The following is a 25000-nucleotide window of genomic DNA, read 5'->3' on the forward strand; positions in this document are numbered from 1 at the left end:
GCCTGGCAGGTGCTTCTTCCTGGTTTCAAAGATTCCACTGCCCCCTGCAAACTCCATTCCGCAGGGTCCTCTGACCATCTGTGTAGAATTTTCAGGGGGCTGGAGTGGCTGCCATGGGGAGGTAGAGACAAAGAATTCCGCTTTCACCAGCCCAGCTGCATGTGCCTAAATCTGGGTCCTATTGTTAGCATCCTGTAAAACAGTAAGCCAGTTGCTCTGTTTGTAACTGCATGAAAAATTAATATTTATTAGATTTTTTTCCTGGTAATATCACTCAACATTTTTAACAAAGTTGTAAAGTTATTTTTTTTATTTTACAAAAGGTAAAATAAGTGGTTTCTTCTTTTTAATGACAAGATAAACTTTCTTTTTTATATAAAAAAATCTGCCAGATAAGAAATATTGGGATTAACATGATATGTTACTTCCAGACTAGATACACAGTATATGGATGACAATCTGAATGGAACCTGGTGCAGCAGATAAGCGCCCTAAACTCTGAAAGGGTTAGCTCAGTGTAATGAAGAGCTCCATGCTAAAATAAGTTAAGATACCCCAGAGTGGACAAACATAGGAGATCCTCATTAAAGAACCCCCTCAAGTCTCATTATAAAATATGTATTAAAACTTAGTAAAGTGCATCTTTTAAAAGACTTGTCTAGTGAAAGAGATTTTCAGATATAAAACACTTAACACAAGAGATATAATAATAGTTAAATCAGAATGTACATTTTCAAAAACTACTTTTAAAATTTTTGATTCGCTAAAGAATAAAAGGTGTCAGCTAGAGTGTTTGCATTATTCTTCAGTATTATGCAGCCTCATAGGATTTTGTGTTACTTGGCAATCTTTAGATTTGGAGCACAGCAAAAGAAAAGCAACCCGTTGCTGCTTCGCTCAGTGTAATAGTGCTCCTCCAGCAGACATTTGCATGCTATAGATCCATGCTTAGATTTTAGGAAGCTTTGGTGCGCTGACAACAGGATTGGACTCCTGCAAGTACCTCCGCCCTGCATTCTTGTAGTCGTAAGTACAGATGTGAGTCTCTGCATAGCGGTGAGTTGCACAGAAGTTGTTTCCACATCTGAAGAAAGAAAGTGAAGTGTTAGAGATCATCTTCTAAAACCTCATTGTGTGACTGATGTTGCCCTGTATGTGAGATCTACAAACAGCACATGGCTTTTACCCAATCCTCATTATGGGCTCTCCTCTCCAAGTAGGTGTGCTTCAGAAAACAGAAGCATGAGACACAATGTTCAGCTTGAGAAGCTCAGTTTTCAGACAGTCAGGATTAAGATGAGATACAGTCAGGGCCAGAAATATTGGAACAAGGATAACTGTTTTGGCAGTTGGCCTCTGTACACCACCACATTGAAGCTGAAAGGAAACACACCCTGATGGGAGCGAAGTCAGGACTTTCAGCTGTAATTCAAGGGGTTTGGCAAAAGTGGGGCACTAACCATTCAGGAAGTGCGGCCAGTGGCACACACACACATCCCTATCGTTGGTGGCTCATAAGTAATGGAAGGAATGGCTGACAAGGAGCTGCATGGCCAGGTGTGGCCTGTTTCCTGGGTACCCCATGATCAATCAAGCAGATAAAAGGCCTGGAGGTGGTTCTGAGTATTACATCTGCATCTGGTAGCTGTTCACTGGAACCCCCAACATGAGGTCCAAAGAGGTGTCCCTGCGAGCGAAGGAGGCCATCATTAGGCTGAGGAAACAAATTAAATCCATCAGAGAGATAGCAAAAACATTGGGAGTGGCCAATACAACATTTTGGAACATCCTGAAAAAGAAGGACTTAACTGGCAAGCTCAGCAACAGCAAAACGCCTGGAAGACCATGGAAGACAACTAAACTGGATGACCACATAATTCTGTTCATGGTGAAGAGGAACCCTTTCACAACATCTAGCCAGGTCAAGAATGCTCTTGAGGAGGTAGGCATGTCACTGTCAACATCTACAGTTAAGAGACGGCTTTATGAATGTAAATACAGAGGCTTCACAACAAGGTGCAAACCACTGGTAACACTCAAGAACAGAAAGGCTAGATTAGCCTTTGCCAGCAAACACCTAAAAAAGCCTGCCCAGTTCTGGCATAAGGTTCTTTGGACTGATGAAACCAAGATGAACTTGTACCAGAATGATGGGAAGAGAAAAGTATGGAGAAGGAAAGGAACAGCTCATGGTGCAAAGCATACCACATCCTCTGTCAAACATGGTGGAGGCAGTGTTATGGCATGGGCATGTATGGCTGCCAATGGAACCAGGTCACTGGTGTTTATTGATGACCTGACTGCTGATAAAAGCAGCAGGATGAATTCTGCAGTGTATAGGGCTCGACTTGCTGCTCAGCTTCAGCCGAATGCTGCCAAACTGATAGGACGCCTCTTCATATTCCAGATGGATCATGACCCCAAACATACAGCAAAAGCTACCCAAGAGTTTCTCAAGGCAAAGAAGTGATGTGCTTCACTGGCCAAGTCAATCACCTGATCTCCACCCAACAGAGCATGCTTTTCACTTACTGAAGACAAGACTGAAGGCGGAAAGACCCACAAACAAGCAGCAGCTGAAGGCAGCTGCAGTAAAGGCCTGGCAAAGCATCTCGAGGGAGGAAACTCAGCATTTGACCATGTCCATGGGTTCCAGACTTCAGGCAGTCATTGACTGCAAAGGATTTTCATCCAGGTATTAAAGGCGATCCTTAAGTTTGAAATGTTGGTTTGTTCCATTACTTATGAGCCACCAACAATGGGTGTGTGTGTATGCCACTGGCTGTCCTTCCTGAATGGTTAGTGCCCCACTTTTGTCCAACCCCTTGAATTACAGCTGAAAGTCCTGACTTCGCTCCCATCTGGGTGTGTTTCCTTTCAACTTCAGTGTGGTGGTGTACAGAGGCCAACTGCCAAAACAGTTATCCTTGTTCCAATATTTCTGGCCCTGACTGTATAAGGCTGTTTCACATTAGGAGCTTCCCCCCCCCCCCATTTAGTCTGTGAGCAAGTTGCTATACTTGTAGCAGAGTTGAATTCCTGCTGCTGTTGTAGTCACATCTGAAGCTGTTTGTGAGGATTACGCAGCACCAAGATTTTGGATGTATTGACCTGGTTCTAACGACACAACCCATGATAAACCAAGCCACCGTGGTTTATCGTGGCTTGTTGTGTTGTGCGAACCCAGTATGGTGGCTTAAGTGTGGATTGTTACCGATGAACAACCCATGCTGAGAAACCATGACTGGTTGTTGGCTGTGCCTTGTTTAAGCCATGTGTTGTCGTGTTGGGCGAACCTGGGATCGTAGGTTGTGAATGATGCATTCTAAACAGCTACAGGGTAGTTTGGCAAGAGCAGCAAGAGAGCCAACCGCTCTGCTTGCATCACTATCTCGCTAGCCAATCCCCAGCCATCAAAGTTTGCCTTGCAATAGCTGCGACAGGGTTTGTCCTGCCTCCCTGCAGTTCGGCGCTTCCCAGAAAACTGCTTCCCATGATAGTGGCAGGGTGTGCTTGGCATATGGCCAAGCTGCTCTTATCTGCACTGAGTGACCTTGGAGGAAAGGATTTCTGGGGAGTACCCAATAGGGCCTGTCAGCATGCGGCCAGCCCAGCCGGCCCAGTCCACATGTAGCCGCAATATGATACAAGCAAAAATGCTGGTTTCTGGAAGGGGCAAGTCTCAAGTTTTCGCTCGTGTCAGACTTGCCCCCAGAAGCACTATATCACAGCCATGTGTGGACCAGTGCCCAGAGGGGCTGGGTGTGTGTGCCCAGGCCCTACTGGATACTAATACTGGATGCTTCCAAGTTTAGTTTTGTCTGCATCCTATTCTCTCCCCAAACAACCCAACTTTTGTACCCATTTTGCACCTCTTCCCAGTGTTCCATGCTCAGAAAATTCTTGTGCTGCCATCCGCACTTAGTAGAACAGTAGCAGTAATCTAAGGAAGAGTCCAATGCCTGCTAGTTCTCTGGGTGTGGGAACCAGTGGACTGGCAGCTGCCTCTGGACTTACCTATTCTGTAACTGCTTTTACTCCATTCCATAGCTTCTTTTACATTACTTCCCGCTACCAGATCTGGCTAAGAACTGCAACAGCTATGAAAACTCCATGCTCACCAGACTCCTGAATGCAGGAGCAGCAGGACTACTCTGCCTCACTATTCTCACTCGCTGTTGAGCTCTTCTCACAATCATCACAAGCCCCTCAGTTAATACAGGCACCTTCTCAGGTGCAATCATAGAATTGTAGAATGGTAGGCTTGGAAGGGGCCTATAGGACCGAGTCCAACCCCCTGCTCAGTGCAGGAATCCAAGTCAGAGCATCCCTGACAGATGGCTGTCCATCCTCGTCTGGAATGCCTCCAGTGTGGGAGAGCCCGCTACCCCCCTAGGGAATTGGTTCCATTGTCGTATTGCTCTAACAGCCAGGAAGTTTCTCCTGATGTTCAGCCGGAATCTGGCTTCCTGTAACTTGAGCCCATTATTCCGTGTCCTGCACTCCGGCTTGATGGAGAAGAGATCCTGGCCTTCCTCTCTGTGACAACCTATCAAGTACTTGAAGAGTGCTATCATATCTCCCCTCGGTCTTCTCTTCTCAGGGCTAAACATGCCCAGTTCTTTCAGTCTCTCCTCATAGGGCTTTGTTTCCAGTCCCTTGATCATCTTTGTTGCCCTCCTCTGAACCCTCCCCAGCTTGTCTGCATCCTTCTTAAAGTGTGGTGCCCAGAACTAGACACAGTACTCCAGATGAGGCCTAACCAGTGCTGAGTAGAGGGAACTAGTACTTCACATGATTTAGACGCTATACTTCCAAATCTACCCAACAAGGCCAAACCCAGAGACTCTGCCCCAGGATCTGGACTGATGCTGAACTAGGTGAATTCATCAACCTCTGGTCAGTCCAGAGCCACAGGAGGCCCTACACAGCACTAGACATGACACTCTGTTCCCATGGTTTTCTAAGCAGATGACACTGCAGGGCTTTGCACATAGCCCTGTGCAGTGCAAGGAAAAACTGCATGAGCTGAACAAGTTTGAGGAAATAACGACCCATAACAGGCATGCAGGGCTTGAGCCACAAACCATGCCATTTTATGACAAGTTGGTGACAATTCTGCTGGACAGGAGGGACGTGACACCTGATTATATCACTGGCAGCAGCATCCCCTTGTTGCATCCATTGAGAGTTAGGCATTGTCCCCCGAAGCCCACCCTTTCACCTACAAAGGATAGCTCCCCATTCCAGGCTGTCAAGGAAAGTGTATGCTTTACAGAAAGAGGTTACCACAGGGTGGGGCCCCTCTGCGGCATGTCCACCTATCACAAGTACACCTAAGCAGCATTGTGTCCTGTCAGCAACAGTGTCATGACCACTGGATACTGCACCTTCCCCAAAAATGCTTTGTCTGGAACCTGTCACAGAATGGGTAACAACTTTGGTCAGAAGTGCTCGGGCAAAGAGAGGCAGAGAGTGTGTCAGCCTCTCTGGGAGCCCATCACTATTGGTCTTACAAGCTACCACTTCTGCTTCGGGAACCAGCAGCCCCATATGCTCCTTAAGTACAAGCAGCCCAAGTGGGTTTCAAATGGTGCAGACAAACCCAGGCCTACTAGTCACAAGGCATCAAATGCTCCCTCCCAAGTGTGGGATGTGGGCCACACCATTCATGAACAATGCTATCAGAGATTGACTCCTGTGGATGCTGCTATGGATGTATGTGGATCCGACCTGCCAGATCCCACTATTTTTCTGAGGGTCCTTGTCTCAGGCTACCGTCCCAGGAAGTGGAGAAGCAGCTCATGAGCCAAACAATAGTGGATCTCAATAAGCTTACGATGTGCTCCGTCATTTGTACTGCTTGGGGAGAGGCTCGTGTTGGAAAGTACAGTTCTCCCAGAGGTGGTTAAAGTGGGGGTGGCAAAACACCAGCACTGGAACTGGACTTGGAAGAGTGCCTTCTCCCATATGAGCCTGCCTGGTTCTTAAGATTTCCAGGACAGGCCGTTCTTTCAAGACTGCCATCTTCAGAGGCAAATTTGGTGGCAACACAGAAGAGGGTCTTCTCAGTGGCCATTCCCTGGCTGTGGGAGGCTCGATTCACTCCCTCTCTGCTGTCCTTCTGTTGGCGGGCAAAGACCACTTTATTCAGGCAGGCTTTTGGTGTGATAAGTGGGTCTGTTGGATTGGATGCAGTCTTTACTCTGTTATTGTTGTATTTTAATTGTTTTAAATTGCATTTTAATGTATTTGCTTACTGTTGTTTTTATCAGTGATTGTAAGCTGCATTGAGTGCCATTTTTGATAAAAAGGTGGGGTACAAATCAAATACAAAAATTTACAGCCTGTGACATTTTCAGAGAGGTGGTGTGAGTCCTAAATGAACTATATCTGTCAGATGTCATAACGGTGGGGAATGAAAAAATAAACATCCAAGGCTTCTGTGAGCTTGGATTTCCTCAAGCAGGGAGGGGGTGGTGGATTTGTCTCAGAGTGTAGGGGCCCAGAGCTCTATAACTGAAAGTGCTTCTACAACATGATTTTGCAGGCAGTTGTACACGCCAAGGGCAGGTTTGTGGACGAGTTGGTGTTTCTGGAAGACGTCATGACCCTGCTATCTTTTGGAATCTACCTGTGGCAAATAAGCTAGCCACAGGCACATTCTTCATTACCACCTGTGTAACCAGCCCCGTGCGCCCTCTCAGCCTGGGCGATCAGCCTTTCATGCTTCAACCTTGGCACATGGCACCATACTGTACTTTGAGAATGCCCAAAGAAGAAAACTTCCAGCTACTACTACAGCAGGGCAAGGCTACCAGTGGAGAGAGCATTTGGGCAACTAAAATCACAGTGGTGCTCTCTGTATGTGCTTCTGGATGCTGAGGAAGACTTGCAGGTGGATGTTGTTGCATGCTGCATTCTTCATGTCCATGCATCAAGGGGTAGAGGGGGACCGCTGCCTTCCCAGACCCAGGGCGGAGAATGATGCCATCCCTATTGATCCCCAGTCCCAGCAGCCACCAGGCAAACGCCAAATCCCTACTCAGAAAAAGCGTCACGCTGTGCAGTGCGAGTAAGAAGAGCAGCTATGGCTGACCTCCTCTGGGGCCTTCATCCACACTTTCTTCATGGCAAGCTACTGTGTGGCATCGTGGATTGCCATTCGGTGAAGTGCTTGTCTGCTTCCAATATATAACCTCAGCAACATTTTAGTAAACGGTCTTTTGTACTCCATATCTGTTGTGTTTTTTGTCTAACATAAATGAGGGGAGCCTGCAAGCACTTTGGAATGGTGAAGGAATCAGAGAGGGAGGGGAGGGAGGCAGATTGAAGACAGCAATGAGTGGATATGGGAGCAGTAGCTATTCCAATGCCAAGTGAAAAGAGAAAACATTGCAGTTTCAGTGCCTACTGCTAACCCCCACTTCACCACCTGGGGTGGGGTGGGGTGGAACACCAGGAAGTAATGGAGCGGTGGATGCTCTGATGTGCCAGGGGGTGGATGGAAAAGGGAAGGAGGGTGCATGGGTGAACAAGAGCCCGGCCCACCGCTGCTAGCAGGACAGCAGAGCGGTGGGGTGGAATCCAGGAGGAGGAGGGGTGGAGGGTAGTGTAGCAGCAGGAGGATGGTGCAGCGGTTGAGTCCTGCAGCTCCTTCCAGCACCGACCGAGGGCAGCAAGGATGTTTTACTGCGGACACAAGGCTCCAGTGGGAAGCGGGGGTTCTGGGGTGGGTGCTGTTCTGCTAAAATAAGGCTGCAAGGGAAGGGCTTCATCGCCACAGTATGAACATTCCTGGGAGCAGCCGAAGAGTAATACACGCCCAGACATGAGCGGAGCAACGGTGAAGACTCAAATCAACAGTGCTAGTCACATTTTACAACCAGAATTATATAGGTTATTTTAGTGGAGGCTTCTACCTGCTGTGAGACACATCCACAAATGGGGGGGGGGCAGTTTTCACCCACTTCTCCTTCCTCCCATGCAAGATCCCATGCTGTTGGGTCTCCCAACCCTCTAGGACAAGTTTTTGGTAGGCACAGAGCATCTGAAGTGGGGGAGAGGAAATCAGTGAAGAAAACAGATATGTTTCTGAGCCACTCTATAGCTAAATCACAGGAAAACATCGGTGGCAAAAAGCCCCAGTACAGAACAGAAATTTAATACATCAGGGTGTGCAACTAAGGATGAAAGGACAAGAAGCTCCATACAGGTAAGGGAGGGGGAACCGACCATATAGTATTGATGTGAAGGCCTATAGAAAGAAAACATTTTTGAGAACTGTTTTTCAGCTTTTCCAGTGGAAGAACTGGAAATGTTGGAAGACACTGTCCCCTTCACGTGTTTTATATTTTTTATCTGTCACTTCTGGTATTCTTTTAATCTGTGGCTTTTTAATTGATTTGTTGGCTGTTTTAGATTATTGATTATGTTGTGAGATGCTTTATGTGCCTCATACTGAGGCAGAAAACCAGGATATAAATGCTTTTAATGAATAAAAGAATACGTATCTCACTCACCAAGACATAATGAGCATCTGGGCATAGGCATTCCTGTTGCAGGCACTGACCATTATTCATCACTAGTCTCCGTGTCTCTCTTGGCTCACCATAAGCAACCCTCCAGCAGAGGTATTGCCAAAGATATTCCACCACCTCTAGGACAATGCAAATAAGCCCTACGGCAGCAGAAACCAGTGGCAATTCAACTGTTCCTTTGTAGGTTTGCTACCTAGTTATCCTCCCAGCCCACCCACCCTGCTTCTCAGGAGTACATAACACAGCAATGTGACATGATACGCCTATACCCAGCACAGAAATACAGTGATGTGGTGAGGTCCCATTTTGATCTCATTTGTTACACTGCTTTCAAGTCCACAGAGTCCTGCATTAACTGAAAGGTTTGAAACCCCGTATTTTTATGGCAATCCTGTATCAGAACTCCCTGTAACATTGACTGTTCAATAAAAGTTGTAATTGTTCCAACCTTGTGTCTTGTTATTATAAACAATATCTCCCCCAACTGTCTATGATGGGATGCACAGAAGTAGAAGAGAGGAGTTGGGGGTCCTCCAACCCAGTCGGACTGTGGGTGTGCAACTTGGCCTGAAGCATGTTATTGGAGCATCAGTGAAGGTGATAACATGGGCCAAACAGCCTACTGTCCTTCTTCTCTCTGTTTATTACTAGTATAATCATGTCAAGAGGGTGGAGTGTGTATTTGTGTGTTTTGAATCAGGTCAGGGACTGACAAGCAAAAAAGTGAACATGTAGAGGTTTGGCTGGACAGGATGAAGGGGCCTGGGGAGAGGAAAGGCATTTAGCTCTGAATTATTAAAGGGGAAATTCCTTCAAGCCTGTTCTACTCAGAGACTGTACCCAAGGTTTGGACTTAGGTCCTTGTGTGTGATCGAGTTTGTTCTGCTCTGCTGGGCTATGGCTTTATATGAAATCCTTACATCCTGGACTATAGCGTTGGACCCATATGGGGTTGGAAAGAAAAAGGGGGCATTCTGGGGGCTGGGTCACTGAAGAAACTAGAAAGACACCATCAAGGGTATTTCTCCAGTCCATTCTTGCTATGTGGGTTAGGGAGTTACTCCCTGTAGTGAAAAGGTGAGTGCTGCCGTTGTGATGGCATTTCAACATTCCTAGGTAGCAAGATTCATCCCTCCTTGGGGATGTTGGAAAGCTGGTTCCCTGGCAGACATGCCATCCGGGAACATCCCATGTAGGGTGGGGGTGGGACACCTGCCAAAACTCTAGCTAGCTTTACGAGTTTCCAAAATGGACCCTGTGCAGGTGCAGAACCTGTACAGGCTCTGCACAGACCATGAAGAAGAACCGTAAGATTTTATTGCACACAACTATCCTTCATAGTGTTATACCAAAGCAAAGCATACGAATCTATTTTGGGAAAGATATATACATGTCTGCCACTGTCTTCTTGTTTCAGGTGATCAAACTAGCTAGACATAATGTTAAACATGGATAGCATCATCATGAGGTGTGTTCTTCATACTGATATCAATCCCATAATGGAAACTGTCAAGGAATTTTAAAATTATAGCTCTATTACAATACCTACAGCCAAAGTATCACCATATGTATGGATTATTCTACAATCAAAGTGGAAAGGTTTGGCTGAAGAGAGTCTAAAACAATGACAACTGCTAAAGTTGGTGGTATTTTCACACACACAAATGTTTTATCATCAAAATGGCTGCTCTTCCAATCTCTTTTAAATTATTGTTGAACACTAATTTCATACAATCAGTGGTGGTCATCACATTCTCTAGGCTCAGTTCGGAGTCCATGTTCATATTTTATATTGAGGTACAGATAACCAGAAAAGGATGATAAATAATTTAGTCCCAGCTTCTAGGCATTTTAAAAGGGACATACAAGCTCTACAGGTGCCATTTCCCTTATTTTAGAATCTGCTGACTGAAAGGTAAGCATCTGTGTTGGGAGCACCACCACCTACCTGAATACGTAGTGTTTTTCTGTCACCTTTCAACTGTTCAGGAATCCCTTTCCATTGCTTTGTCATGCTTCTGTTTGATGTTAAACATATCTGAAGATGCAAATTCAACCTACCTACATTCATAGCTAGTTGCTAATCCAGTTTTCTTTCCACAAAAGAAGCAATGTTTTGCCATTTTCTTTTTAGGCTGAACTGAACCATTCACAGGTGGGAGATGAGTTGCATCGCCTTTCAAAAAGTAAAACAGCCTTAATTATATTTGCTATCAAATAAATGGTGCAAGAGAAAAGCAGTGCATAGGTAAGACTTTCCTTCACAGGTGAAAAACAGAATCTTAAGATGACTTTTCCACAAAAGATGGCATACTATGGATTTAATACAGGCAGCCATACATGTTGAGATAAAACCTACTTGCCCTAGAGCAGGAGTGGGCAACCTGGTGCCTTCCAAATGTCTGAGTTGTTCCCAGGATTCCGGATCATTGGCCATGTTGCCTGGGGTGATGGAAGTTGTAGTCCAAAAATCTGAAGGGTTGCCTACCTTTGTTGTAGAGTATAATTAGAACACATTCAACAGATGTCCACCTACTATAATTAATACTGCGTATTTGTTGGCACAGTACATGCTATGTAGAAAACCAGATCAAGCTTTCTTTTGTTCACCAGAAATATAAGGCACTGATTGCTTTTCTACAATATGGAGACAAGGATCTACACAGGATATCTGTTTACAGCAACCATGAGCTGGTCTGCAGCTGTCTACATTTGAACTAGCCAGCAAATCCACTACTTAGCTCTGTATAAAAGTGGACTTTAGTAACATCTCTAACTATGCACTGATTTCCTCTTCATGTGTCACTACCATTTGAGAAAACACTCCATAATATGCTCATTATTATGAGACTAATAACTCACTATTAACTCACTAACTGAGTAATTAACTCACTAACTGAGAGCCAGTGTAGTGTAGTGGTGAGAGTGACGGACTGGGAGCCGGGAGATCCGGGTTCTAGTCCCCACTTGGCCATGGAAGCTCACTGGGTGACTTTGGGCCAGTCACAGACTCTCAGCCCAACCTACCTCACAGGGTTGTTGTTGTGAGGATACAACGGTGAGGAGGAGGATAATGTAAGCCGCCTTGAGTTCCTTGCGAGAGGGAGAAAGGCGGGGTATAAATGCAATAAATAAATAAATAAATAAATAAAATTATATAGGGCATCACAGCATCCAAGGAGTTTCTTCTCCATTATAGCTGAATACGTTCAATTCAATTGCCTCGAACAATAGATATAGTCAGGCCTGATGCACGCTCTCTTGCCAGCTGAGCTTGTGCCGCCGCCGCGGAACCCTCAGTTTCCCTGTGTGCTGTTGCTGCCGCCGCATGTCTCCCCTGCCCCACTTACCTTTGCTGACGTGTGGGGGCTCTCACAAGACCTCTGCACATGGCCAAGATGTTGTGAGATGTCACAGGATACAGCCGAGAGCTCATGAAAAGTTGTGGGATATGGCCAATCTCTCATGAGACGTCATGGGATATGGCCAAGATAGGCAGGTTGCTTACCTGTAACTGTAGTTCTTCAAGAGGTCATCTGTGCATTCACACATGTGGGCTCTGTGCCTGCGCGAAGCCTCTATTCGGGAAAACCTCCACAGTTGAGGAACGCTGCCCTTCTGGCGGGAACCCTCCCCCACCGTCCCACTGCACATGTCCAAGTGGGTTCCCGCCGATCTCCTCAGTTCCTTGAGACCGCATATACAATCTTGGATCTGAGGGGGAAAACCTTGGTATCAATACCAAAAAGATACTGACACTGAGGAGGGGATGGTGGGCAGGTTGTGTGAATGCACAGATGACTGCTCGAAGAACTACAGCTACAGGTAAGCAACATGCCTTTCTTCTTTGTCGTCCCTCTGCATCACACATATGGGCGATTAACAAGCCAACTTACCGGTGGTGGGTAGGCATGTCATTATAAAACTGTCAACAAAACTGCTGTTCCAAATTTGCAATCTGATCTTGTTTGCATGTCCAATTTGTAGTGCTTCACAAAAGGAGATGGGGTAGACCACATCACAGCTTTACATACGTAGGTCCTGCAAAGACACCCCTCTACCAAATGCTGTAGATGTTGACACCGCTGTCATCGAGTGTGCTCGAATCCGAGGCAAAGTGCCTTGACCCATAAGCTGGTGTGCTAATTTTATAGTCTGAGTTATCCAAGCAGCCAGTCTTTGGGATGATACAGGTAAGCCCTTATTGGGTTTGCCATAGCAGACAAATAATCTTTGCGATTTTCAAAAAGATTCAGTTTGGGCTTTGTAAAAAGCCAATGCCCTGTGAACATCAAGGGTATGCAGGTTTCTTTCCAACTCCAAAGAAGGTGATGAGAAAAAAGCTGGAATAATCACCAGCTGCTGGTTTATATGAAACTCCGATACCACCCTTGGCAGGAAAGAAATGTCCAGTCAAAGAACAACCTTGTCCTTATGGAACATGGTAAAAGGACTGTCGATACAGAGAGCACACAATCCACATGCTCTCTGCGCTGAGGTGATGGCTACCAAGAAAGCCACTTTCCAAGAAAGCATACTAATGCCAGTAGTGGCCATCGGTTCGAACAGCTTCAATCTCAAGGCCCATAACACCAAGGATAAGTCCCAGTCTGGCACTATCCTTCTTACAGGTGGAACCAAATTCTGAAGTCCTCGCAAAAATTGTTTGGTGAGGGGATGCATAAACACAGAAGATCCCTGTATCTGTCCCCTTATTACTGATATTGCCACCGCATATACTCTAATCAATGAATATTTAAGGCCCTTTTTAAACAAGTGATGAAGAAAATACAAAACATTTTTAATTGAGCAAGAAAAGGCAGAAAACCCGTTGGACTCTGCAAACTTTCAGAAAGTTGCCCATTTATTATTATAAGAGTGACGGGTAGCTGTTGCCTTGCAGCATCCAATATCTGCTGAACTGGAGAAGGGATCGACCCATTCAGTCCCATGACAGAATCCTCCACAACATCAGCCTCAAGGATGTTGGATTCTCCCCCAATCCCGGGAGATCAGACTCATTATGAGTGGAAGACAGATGAAGTTGCCTTTGGCCATGTGTGACAGAATCGTGAACCAAGGCTGTCTCAGCCACCATGGAGCAATCGACAATTGGTCTTTTCCTCCCTAATCTTCACTATCACTCTTGGTAGCAGTGGAAACAGAGGAAAGAGACAGAAGAACGCTTCAGTGAAGGAGAAATGCGTCCCCCAACGATGAATGGGCTACTCCCGCTCCCGAACAAAACATCCTGCAAATTGCATTTGACTGTGTTGCGAATAACTCCACTGATGGGCGGCCCCACCTTCAAAATATCCTGCGTAGGATGACTGGCAACAGTTCCCACTCATGAGATGTCCGGAAGGTGTGACTGAGGGAGTCTGCCAAGATTTTTCCATCCTCGCGATGTGAATCGCCATGATGCGTATGCGCCTGAAGACCACCCAACTGTACATTTTTAGGGTAAGGTCCACTAACTTGCATGAATGAGTGCCGCCCTGTTTGTTCAGGTGCCAAAGAACAGAAGTACTGTCAGGATCTGAATGTGTCTGCCCTCAAGGTAAGTTGCAAAGGCTTGAAGAGCTTTCCACACTGTGCAAAGCTCCAGAAAATTTATGTGCACCTGATGTTGTACTGGTGACCATCGACTTTGTATTTGCAAAGGTCTGCAATGGAAAGCACCAGTGGTGAGAACGCAAGACCTTGGGAGTTGTAGAAAGGGAATGCCTTGCTTGAGGTTGTTGGAATCCATCCACTAGTAAAGGGATTGGACGATGTGGTCTGGAATCCTGAGTCTGGTTCGGCAAGTGTCACTGTCACTGTGGAAAACTCAGATAAATGAGTTCTGGATGGGCCGCATTCTTAGTCAAGCCCACTTCACAACCGACACTGTCGCCGCCATATGTCCTAACAGGCATTGGATGTCGTACACTGAAACAAGTCTCTTTCGGTACAGAGTACTTGCCAATTGTACTGGTTCAAGTACACGGTCCCAAGGGAGATAAGCATAACCCGTAGCGGCATCCAAGAGTGCCCCTATGAATTTTATGGTCTGAGTAGGGAATAAGCTGGATTTCTCCTCTTTGAGGAAAAATCCCAGGGCATTGAGAAGATGCCAAACAAAAATGACAGAACAAATCATGGCCTCTTTGGAGATGTCTACCAAGAGACAGTCATCTAAGTGCAGGTAAACCTTGATGCTCTTTAGTTGGTGGTATGTGCAGACTACTGCCACGCATTTTGTAAATATTCTTGGTGCTGTTGCAAGGCCGAAAGGTAGCACACGTGGGATATCTGGTCCCATAGCAAAAGAAAGGAACCTCCAGAATGACTCTTGGGCTGCTCTTTGAGATCCACCGCTGCGAACCAGATGCGTTTCCGAAGTCCGAAGGAGGGGGAAAATCGTGGAAAGCGTAGTCATCCTGAATGTCTTGGGTGTGATAAACTCGTTCAGCTTCCACAGGTCCAAAATAGGATGAAGTCCGCTGTCCCACTTCGGAACTGTGAAGTAACAGGGTAAAAAGCTCTTGTTCTTTTCTTCGGACGAAATGCACTAGATAGCTCCCTTTTGAAGGAGGGATTCCGTTTCTAGATGTAACACTGCTGATGGTGGTGGGGTCACTCGAACGGTTCCCACTGGAGGGAGATAGTCAAATTTGATCTTGTATCCATGGCAAACAATAGCCAGCACCCACCGATCTGAGGTTATCGCACGCCAAGTTGGAAGGCAGAAGGAAAGCCCATCGTGAAACTGTAGGTCTGGATGGCGGTGACCAATATGGACTGGCACAGAGTCAAAGATGCCATTTAGAGGTGTTATCCCCCTTACTATGGGAGGTACAAAATCTAGGAGCCGACTATTGCTTCCTTTGCTGGTGCTGTTGCAGCTGGTACCGAGAGGTACAGTCTGCGGTTTGCTTTTGGAAGTATGAATGCTGTTCTCTAAACCAGCAACGGGGTCTGTATGACTGTTGTTTTTGAGGTTGTCCAATTCCCATCTTCTTTGTGGTTGTTCTGGCCTTCTGTACAGAGTACATCTGGTCATCCATCTTAGAATTAAACAGGCCCTCCCCATCAAAAGGTAAGTCCTCAATTCTGGAGTGGGCCTCAGGTGTCAGTACCGCAGACCAGAGCCACGCATGCCGTTGAAGGGCAACGGAGCCCACCATTGACTTTGCACTGCAATGTGCTTGGTGCCATGCAGTGTTGATTTGTTGACAGGAGAGTCTATCTGCCTCTGCTTGGAACACCGTAGCTCGTTCCCTCTGATCTTCCGGCAGGTAAGTACACAGGGAATCCGTTTTTTCCCACAGGAATAATTGATAACAGGACATCATAGCTTGGTAGTTAGTGATGCAGAATCCCAACGTTGAGTAAAATCTCCGTCCCATAAGGTCAACTCTGCGTCCTTCCTTATCCACTGGAGATGTGTGGGAACACTGAGACTGCCCTTGAGCTGATTCAACTATTATTGAATTGGGATGTGGATGTGAAAAAATAAAAGCAGCATCCTTTTCCTGCACTTTGTACATTGATGCTAACCTTTTAGACATAGGTGCCATCAAAGCCGGAGCAGACCACATTTGTTTTACCGTTTGAAGGAAGGTCAGCAGGAATGGTATCGCTACCGATACCGAAGACTCAGAGTACACAGCATCAAAGACTGGGTCTTGGACTCTTCCTGCTGGCTGTTGCACCTCTATTCCCAATGACTGTGCCGTTTTCAGAACTTGCTCTGAAAGGTGGCCCATATCCTCTGAAGGAGAAGCTCTATCTCAAGTACCCACATCATCATCCGGGGAAGAAAGAGACGGTGGAATGGGGGAGTAAGATGAAGAATCCAACTGATAATTGTCCACTGACTTGTGGGATAACTCCTTCTGAGTGGTAGACTTCATTCTCTCACTCTGTTCCTGTGCTGGTGGGGTTGGTAAGGAACGAGCTGGTGGGCTCCTCTCCCTATTGCTTCTAGCAACTTGTAAAGAAGTGGAGCGCAGAGGTCCTAGCGGTGGTGGCTGAGCAACTTCAATATCTGGAGGACATGATACAGAAGCTGATGGACGAGATCTGTATCAAGAAGCTGTTCCTAAATATCTCGTACGATTGTACAATGGATCATAATCTCTTCTGAATGACCAAACATCATACTGATAAGATCCTGGGGGAGGCATAGACCAGCCCGAGTATCGGTCCCATTCCCTCTGAGGTGAGCATGGTCTACTGCAGTAATCATCTTCAAAACCACAAAGGAGCGATTGGTATCGAGGAACAGGATCCTCATGAGCTGTGGAAGGATGTGGTCTTCCATACAGGAGGGCTTGCAAATTGTGGTCACGGTATTGTGCCTCTGGAGAGATGGAGTGCCGGTCCTGAGGACTAAGATGAGTTCGATGTCAAACAGGAGAAAGATCTCTAATCTCCCCTTCCGAGACCATAGATGGAGGATCTAACAGTACAATGGCCATCAGTACTGAAGGCAATGTCAGAATCGGTGAGTTCAACAGAAGTGGGGGAGGAGGGATCTCCAACTCCGATGTTCTTGGTGGAATCTTTTTAGTCTCCTTTTTCTAGCTAACTTAGTATGTTTGGCCTTTTGCGGGATTTCCTTAGCCACCAAAACTGCCACCAAACAGCCAGGAGTAGGTGGGTCTGCTCTCTTCCCCTCAGACGAAGGTCAGGAAGGAGAAGCTAAGCTGGAGATCAGCATCTTCTTTGCTCTGGTGGCCTCCAAGTGAGAGTTGAGTTTCTGGGTGTCTACTGCTTGAAGAGCCTTTTGCCACAAAATTGCCTTTAGTCTATCGGAAAAATTTTTACGGCCTTACTTGGAGAAAGACTGACAATGGTGGCAAGTCTCCACGACATCAGCTTCCCCAAGACAAAGAAGGAATAAAGAATGGCCATCAGATGATGGGAATTTGCTGCCACAGCAGATGCACTTTCTGAAGGGGGCCTTCAATGCCATACGCCGATAAAACGAGAAATCCTAACTAATCTAACCTACTTTTTAAAATACAGCAAGAATAAAAAAACAGCGAGAAGGTAAAAGATGAAGAGGCAAAGCGAGAAAGAAAAAGACCTTAGCTCTAGTCCAGACAGAAGAACGGATGAAGTTCCCCGGAGAGGCAACTGTAACACCAGTTGAAAAGGAACTGAGGAGATCGGCGAGAACCCACTCGGACATGCGCAGTGGGATGGTGGGGGAGGGTTCCCGCCAAAAAACCAGCGTTCCTCATCTATGGACGTTTTCCTGAATACAGGCTCCGCACACACAGAGCCCATATGTGTAATGCAGAGAAACCACAAAGAAGAAATTGTGGGATACAGCCGAGATCCACACAGATCCAGAGCCCTGCAGCAACAGAGGGCTGGCGGCTGCTCTGAACAGCCCTGCCGGCTGCTTTCTCACTGCAGCAAGTGCCCTGGTGGGAAAGCGGCTGGTGGGGATGTGTAGAGCAGGGCAGCCAGCCCTCTGTGGTAGCAGGGATTGGGCTGGGGGCGGGGAGGTGGCACAATTCGCCACTCTTCCAGCTCTGCTGCCTGATGCGGGCACCTCACCCTGCTTCATGGGTGGGCCGGCTCTGGACATAACAAAATAGCAAGTTGCATGGCTATTAATACAAAGATTTTGCCTTTTTAAAAAGTTTGGAATATTTCTGCACATAAGGACAAGTTTGAGGTGGGGACATGAGAGAAAGATATACATTTTTATTAAATTTTAAAATAAAACAACATCATAACTTTGTGGAATAGCATCAAGTTCATCTGACCATCTTTACAATACCCAAGGGTATGTACATTTTATCTCTCCATTTAACCAATTTATTACACTGTGTCTCTCTTTAAACCAATAAATCTTTCAATAAGACACCATGAGTTTATGGTGATTGGCTTATTTCTTTCTGCTGAATCTTATATTTTATAAAATCCCTCCATGTTGTATAAAAATAATCTACCTAATGAACATCCCTAGACATCCATCTTACTTTAGATCATTTTTCCATCAGGGAAATCACTCCACTGTTGAATATTTGGCCCATGTATGCTTTTCCAACTAGCAGCTATTTTCAACCTAGCTCCTACCCAAAATAATGTTAACAGATCTTCTTTCAGTTAGTTGTAGAAGAGGCACTTATAGAGGCCCGGCTTCCCTTTTTCCTCATTTGTTCCCACTCAGTCTCCTGGGGTTTGGATTCTGTTGCAGCTTCCTACTCATCGAAGTGATCCCTAGGATGTTGTTCTTCAGGTTCCAAGCTAGAAGCAGCTAGAAGCCGACTTGTTTCTTTTCTGGTTTACAAAGTGTATGTTTTTCCTTCTTTTCTGCAGAGTCTCTGGACAGAGATCTTATAATATTGTTATCTGTGCTCCCTCAAATTCCAGTTTCCCTCGGACCCTGGTTGTCTCCAAAATGGCAATTTTTTTCTGAGTCCTTAGCCGGGGGTCCCCAATCTTTTTGGACTTGTGGGCTCATTTGGGAATTTGAGAAACTGGTGTGGGCATGACCACAAAATGCTTAATCGATGGACGGCCGCTTTGGCATCTACCTGTCGAGTGTATGGATCTTAAGTTGCGTCTTATTCAGCAAAAACTTTTGTTTAGTGTCTACTGGACACCGTAACGTCGCTTTAATAAGGGATTGTCTAATTTGGCCAATTGGTGGAGGTGCAATGCAGCTAATGCTTCTTTTAAACATATGTTTTGGCAATGTCCAGTAGTTGCTTCTTTTTTGGAGGAGGTTATTAGACAGACAGATTTCTAATGGGACAGTCTTTAATAGTCACTGATGTACACACTCTTATAAATGATTTACCTGCTTCATGAAAATTAACAATGGTCAGCATAACTGGATTCTCTGCGCCCTCTTGACAGCTAAAAGACTGATATTACAGAACTGGAAGGATAAACACTCACCTCCTATAATGCGATTAATTGAGGACTTTACAATGCTTTCAGTATCTGAAAGGGTGGCATATAGACGCCACCTTCAAATGGATACTTATTTGGATATTCAGTCCACTTTTGCTGAAGCCTATGTATAATTGCTAGAAAGCTGTACACATTTCCTTTGTATTCATTGCTATGGATACGTACAAATCCATGTATGTATATTTTAAAAATCTGGGGAAAAATAAAAGTTTTGTGGGTGCCTGCAGCCACCATGCTGGGGACCCCTTCAGGGGTGCCATTGGAGGAGCCTGCAGGCACCATGGCACCCATGGGCGCCATGTTGGGGACCCCTGACTTAGTCAGATGAGCTACTCCATCGCAAGGCCTTGCTCCTAGTGATGGTTTCATAAATAGGGTGCTAGGTGTCCTGTCAATGTCAGTTTGCGCAAAGTCCAGCTTGTAAAAAAAATATGTTATTGAACCAACTGGAAACAGTAACCACAGTGCTATCAGATTTAATATATATTTAAGTGGAAAATTGCCAAGGAAGTCCAACACAGTCCGCTTTCACTTCTAAAGAGGAAACATCTCTAAAATGAGAGAGCTGGTAAAAAAAAAAGGCATAGGGTGAAATGAAAGGCATAGGGTGGAGGACTGTTCCTCTGCCCAGTGTCTCAGTGGGGACGTGGCTTTGTTGCGTTTGGGATTTGCCTGGCCGGTGACAGCTTGCGTGCAGTGAAGCTGCCATGGCACTGGGAGGAGCAGCACTCCTTTGCCCAGTGTTTTGCCAGGGTATCTTCGCCTGCCCCACACTTTACCCCACTGGGGAAGATATGGGACAAGCAACGCACTTAGTGTGCTGCTTGCCGTCTTAATTGGGACAGTGAGTGGCACACTAAGGGAGTCCCCACTGTTCTCTCCCATCAGTGATTGGAAATAGTGCTGGGGATTGCTCTCCCCGCTTCCCTGAAGGCAGGGGGAGGGGGGAACCCTTAGCAAAGTCTCATGGGTCAGACAGATTGGCCTGATGGGCCAAGAATTCCCTATCCCTGTTGTGGGGCTTTCATTTGGTGCAATATTTTGTCCAATGTGAGCCCATTCCAGATTTCTCACATCCCATTTTAGTAGCTGCTACTCTCTTGCTTCTCCTACTATGAGGAAGAAAACAATTACTTGTTTAAAACAAGTTTCCCCCAAACGGTGACTGTGCGGTGACTGGGCCCATGGGCACAGAATATCCAGTAAGTCTTGCTCAGAAGTGATGCACTTTGGGGCAGACCCAAAGGGTATGCAAGTGTTCTTTTGCTTACAGTGCTTTCAACATCTGTCTGATCCTAATCTGAAATATGCATTTGATAGCAAGGCTTAGTTAGTTTGTAAGTTCTCTCTATTGTTTAGGAGTCCATTTGACCATATTGTGGTCAATATTTAATAATAATTAAATATAAGCCCTTCATGGCTTATTAAATCAAACAAGGAGGGGTTGTCCGGCTGGGTCCAGGAGGTTGTAAATTCCTCCTTGAGAGAGGGAGTGGTGCCTGCTGCTTTAAAAGAGGCAGTAATTAGACCACTCCTGAAAAAGCCTAACCTGGACCCAGAGGATGTTAACAATTATAGGCCAGTGGCCAACATCCCCTTCCTGGGCAAGGTGCTTGAGCGGGTGGTTGTAGGACAGCTCCAGGCACTCTTGAATGAAACGGATTATCTAGATCCATTTCAATCGGGCTTCAGGCCTGGTTTTGGAACAGAAACTGCCTTGGTCGCCCTGTGGGATGACCTCTGCCGGGAGAGGGACAGGGGGAGTGTGACCCTGTTGATTCTCCTGGACCTCTCAGCGGCTTTCGATATCATCGACCATGGTATCCTTCTGGATAGGTTGTCTGGGTTGGGAGTAGGAGGCACTGCACTACAGTGGTTCCGCTCCTACTTGGATGGCCGATTCCAGAAGGTGGTGCTGGAGGATTACTGCTCTGTGCCATGGCAATTGTGCCATGGGGTTCCACAGGGCTCTATTTTATCCCCCATGCTGTTTAACATCTACATGAAACCGCTGGGGGAGGTTATCCGGAGGTGTGGGCTGAGGTGCCATCAATATGCAGATGACACCCAGCTCTACCTCTCTTTCTCATCAAAACCAGGTGAGGCAGTGGCTGTTCTGAATCAGTGTCTGGGCACGGTAATGGACTGGATGCGGGCCAATAAACTGAAACTCAATCCAGACAAGACGGAGGTACTGTTAGTGGGTGGTTCGTCTGCCCGGCTAGGTGATATTCAACCTGTTCTGGAGGGGGTTGCACTCCCCCTAAAGGATCAGGTTCATAGTTTGGGGGTGCTCTTGGATCCAGAACTGTCACTTGAGGCACAGGTGAACTCAGTGGCACGGAGCACTTTTTATCAGCTTAGGCTGGTATACCAACTACACCCTTATCTGGACAGAGATAGCCTAGCTACAGTTATCCATGCTCTGATAACTTCTCGTCTGGATTACTGCAATGCGTTATACGTGGGGCTGCCTTTGAAAACGGTCCGGAAACTTCAGCTGGTCCAAAATAGGGCAGCAAGATTGTTAACAGGGACTGGTCTGCGAGCTCATATTACGCCAGTACTTTTCCAGCTGCACTGGCTGCCAGTCCATTTCCGGGCCCGATTCAAAGTGCTGGTGTTAACATTCAAAGCCCTTAACGGCTTGGGGCCAGGTTACCTGAAGAATCGCCTCCTCCCATATGTGCCTGCCCAGACCTTAAGATCATCATCAGCGGCCCTTCTCCTTGAGCCCCTGCCAAAGGAAGTGAGGTGGGTGGCTACTAGGAGGAGGGCTTTTTCTGTTGTGGCAGCCCAGCTCTGGAATGAGCTCCCTAGTGAGGTTCGCCTGGCGCCTACATTGTATTCCTTTCGGCGCCAGGTGAAGACCTTTTTATTTTCCCAGGCATTTTAGCTTTCTAAATTTTTATCTTTGCTGTTTTAAATCTGTATTTTAAACTCCTGCACTGCTGCTAGGTTTTATTGTGGTTGTATTGTTATATTGTGGTTTTAATGTTCTATATATTTTAAATTGTTTTATTGTGTGTTGTTTGGTTTTAATTTTTGTGAACCGCCCAGAGAGCTTCGGCTATGGGGCGGTATAGAAATGAAATAAATAAATAATATTGTCATTCCAAGCCTTGGTAGGCATCTTGAAGGTTCCAATCTGTTTCCAAGCACAATTCAAAGTACTGGTGCTTACCATACACTGCTTAGGACCCAGGTATCTGAAGGAACATCTGCTCCCCTAGCCACTTGTTTCTGTTCTAACAAGTCATCCCGCAAGGCATCCCCAGGATTTCATTCCCATTCTCATAGGCATTAATGGAGTCATTAGCTTCTGTGGGAGTGGGAAAAATATGCTTTTATTCATGCTGGGTAGTGAGGCTGAAGCTTTTGGTTTCACTGACCAGCATGAACAGAGTGCACTGACAGAGAAGGGACAGTTCTACCACTGCTCTTTCCTGCCATCATAGAGAAGCTGCAAACAGAATTGAGTGGCAGCCTGCTTGAGGAGGGTTATGCTTCTCACCCCTATCCTGTTACCAGAAATCTCACAGGGTTGCATTTGAGAAGTACATGATTTATATGTTGTATTTATGTCATTCTCCTTGCTGTATCTGGTTAAATAGGAATGCATCATCAACCACAGACTTTAAGAATTCTGAATTTATTACTCACCTATTCTTTTCCCTGTAGCCACAATATTTCCATTCAATCCAAGCCCAGGAGACTAAAGAAAAAAGAAAATAATTGTAGTATCAGCTTGCTTAAATCCAAGCCTTATACACATTCTACAGATGTATTGAAAAAGTGCTGGACGTGAAAATAAGTGATAGAGCAAAATAACATAAATGTCTTGTTTTTGGATCTAAAAAGCTGCAAACTCTCTGAGCCCTTGGGATAGGGGAGAATAGAAATACAAATAATCATGGTTCCTTTATATAAGTCTCCCCCAATCTAGTGCCTTCCAGATGTTTTGGACTACAACTCCCAGCATTCCTGACTATTGGCCATGCTGGCCGATGAATCTTGAAGTCCAAAACATCTGGAGGGTACCAGGTTGGGGAAGGCTGCTTTATATCATATCTTATGTATTATAAGCCAGAACTTAACCATGCTGGGCCAGCGCCTGAAAGTACAGCAATCAGCATAAGGCTTATTTGTTTATTTAAAACATTGTAATACTAGTTTTTGAGGCAAAGCCTCTTCAAGTTGCTTTACAAGATAAAGTTATAAAACAATAAAATATAGAATATAATTTAACTAAAACAGTAGCATACAAAAATTCTTGAAGTAACAACAATAGGGAAAAGCTCCAATTAATAAAAGATCAGCATCCTTTCATTTAAAACAATGCAGGCATTTCGAGTGGGTTAGGGTATTTTAGAAAATGTTTTTATGGTAGAATTTTATTGTTTTAAACTGTTTTATTGTATGTTGTACATCGCCCAGAGTGGCTGGGTGACCAGCCAGATGGGCGATTAATAAATTTAATAATAATAATAATAATAATAATAAATAATGCTCTTCACTGCAAGGCCTGAGGGCCACTGGCAGTTCCCAATCATCTCAACTGTGGCTCTCTGTCTCTCTCATTCCCTCTCTCTCAGCAGTAGTTGCTCACTCTCATCCGGAGCTCTTTAGCTTTGCCTTGTTGCTTGCTTTAGCTGGCTGCTGTAGGCTGGCTAAAGCAAAGTGGGCTGACTACCATGATCTGGGCTACTGAAAGAGGCTTCAGGTGTGGGGAGTCAGGAGACCTGCCACTCGTCAGCTGTAAGGTGGCAGGGGAGGTAGCATTGAATACAGAAGCAATCAGCCAATTTACTCTGGTGGGGGAGGAGCCCAAGAGGCAAAGAACAACATGATTGGCTCACTGTAGTGGTGCGCTGTGCAGGCGTCAGAGGTGGGGGGAAATGTAACGCATGGGTGCCCATGCTGGGAAATTTTGCCGCACTGAGAAGAACAGAACACTTTCTCAGTAACTAAGATTCAATCAGAGGACCAGGTGAGCATGTTGGAATTTGCCTGCCTGGTGACTGAATGATGAGGCCTTGCTCGGAAGATGTGGACAGGTTGCGCAGGTCTCAAGAAGGCCTCCAGCTGAATCTGGTGCACAGTGTCACTGCTTGACCAGGAGAGGAGGAGGACTCCATGGCCCAGGAGAGGCCCCCAAGTGGCCTTGGTGCTGGTACCTGAAGCCGAAATAGCTCTTGCTCTTTGGGGGCAAACATTTTTCTGGTTTTTTATTTTTCTGTAGAAAACTTCCCATTTCATAAGTTTATTATTAGCAATAAATGGATGCCAACTGGAAATACAATACTAGGCAAGCTTTGCAATTTCAAAGTTGTAATTAATGTTTTCAGGTGATTAACCCTAGCAAGCATATCAGAGAATACATATATGTCATTGAGATATGTATATGTATAGGGATTTCACATATACAATGTGAAAAGGAACTAATAAGTACTGACAGTGAAACTGAAGGTGCCCCAACAACCTCAGTGGAAGAGAACTGAATTATTTTGAACGCAGGGTTCTTTGAATTGCTAAAA

The 25000-nt window shown here is 45.7% G+C and overlaps 1 protein-coding gene across 11 annotated transcripts in view; it reads right to left on the bottom strand.

Moving 5' to 3' along the window:
- Positions 1–222: 222 nt before the first annotated feature.
- The window catches only part of ZFAND4 (zinc finger AN1-type containing 4), a 54583-nt gene continuing 29805 nt past the window's right edge, over positions 223–25000 (bottom strand). For 7 of the 11 annotated variants that reach the window (XM_084845073.1, XM_084845078.1, XM_084845081.1 and 4 more), the window contains 3 exons: positions 23127–23178; positions 10602–10716; positions 223–1084 (listed from right to left, as the gene is read on the bottom strand). In XM_084845073.1, the coding sequence (XP_084701199.1) occupies positions 949–1084; positions 10602–10716; positions 23127–23178 (303 nt within the window). In that variant the 3' untranslated portion in view covers positions 223–948. Of the gene's footprint in view, positions 1085–10601; positions 10717–11999; positions 12255–18857; positions 20029–23126; positions 23179–25000 lie in introns of those variants that run through there. The other 4 variants (XR_014789290.1, XM_084845076.1, XM_084845077.1 and 1 more) reach the window with 4 other exon arrangements.

This window comes from Heloderma suspectum, chromosome 3 (genome assembly GCF_057233095.1).
Source record: "Heloderma suspectum isolate Gila_16-S chromosome 3, 16-S_ref, whole genome shotgun sequence".
NCBI lineage: Eukaryota > Metazoa > Chordata > Lepidosauria > Squamata > Helodermatidae > Heloderma > Heloderma suspectum.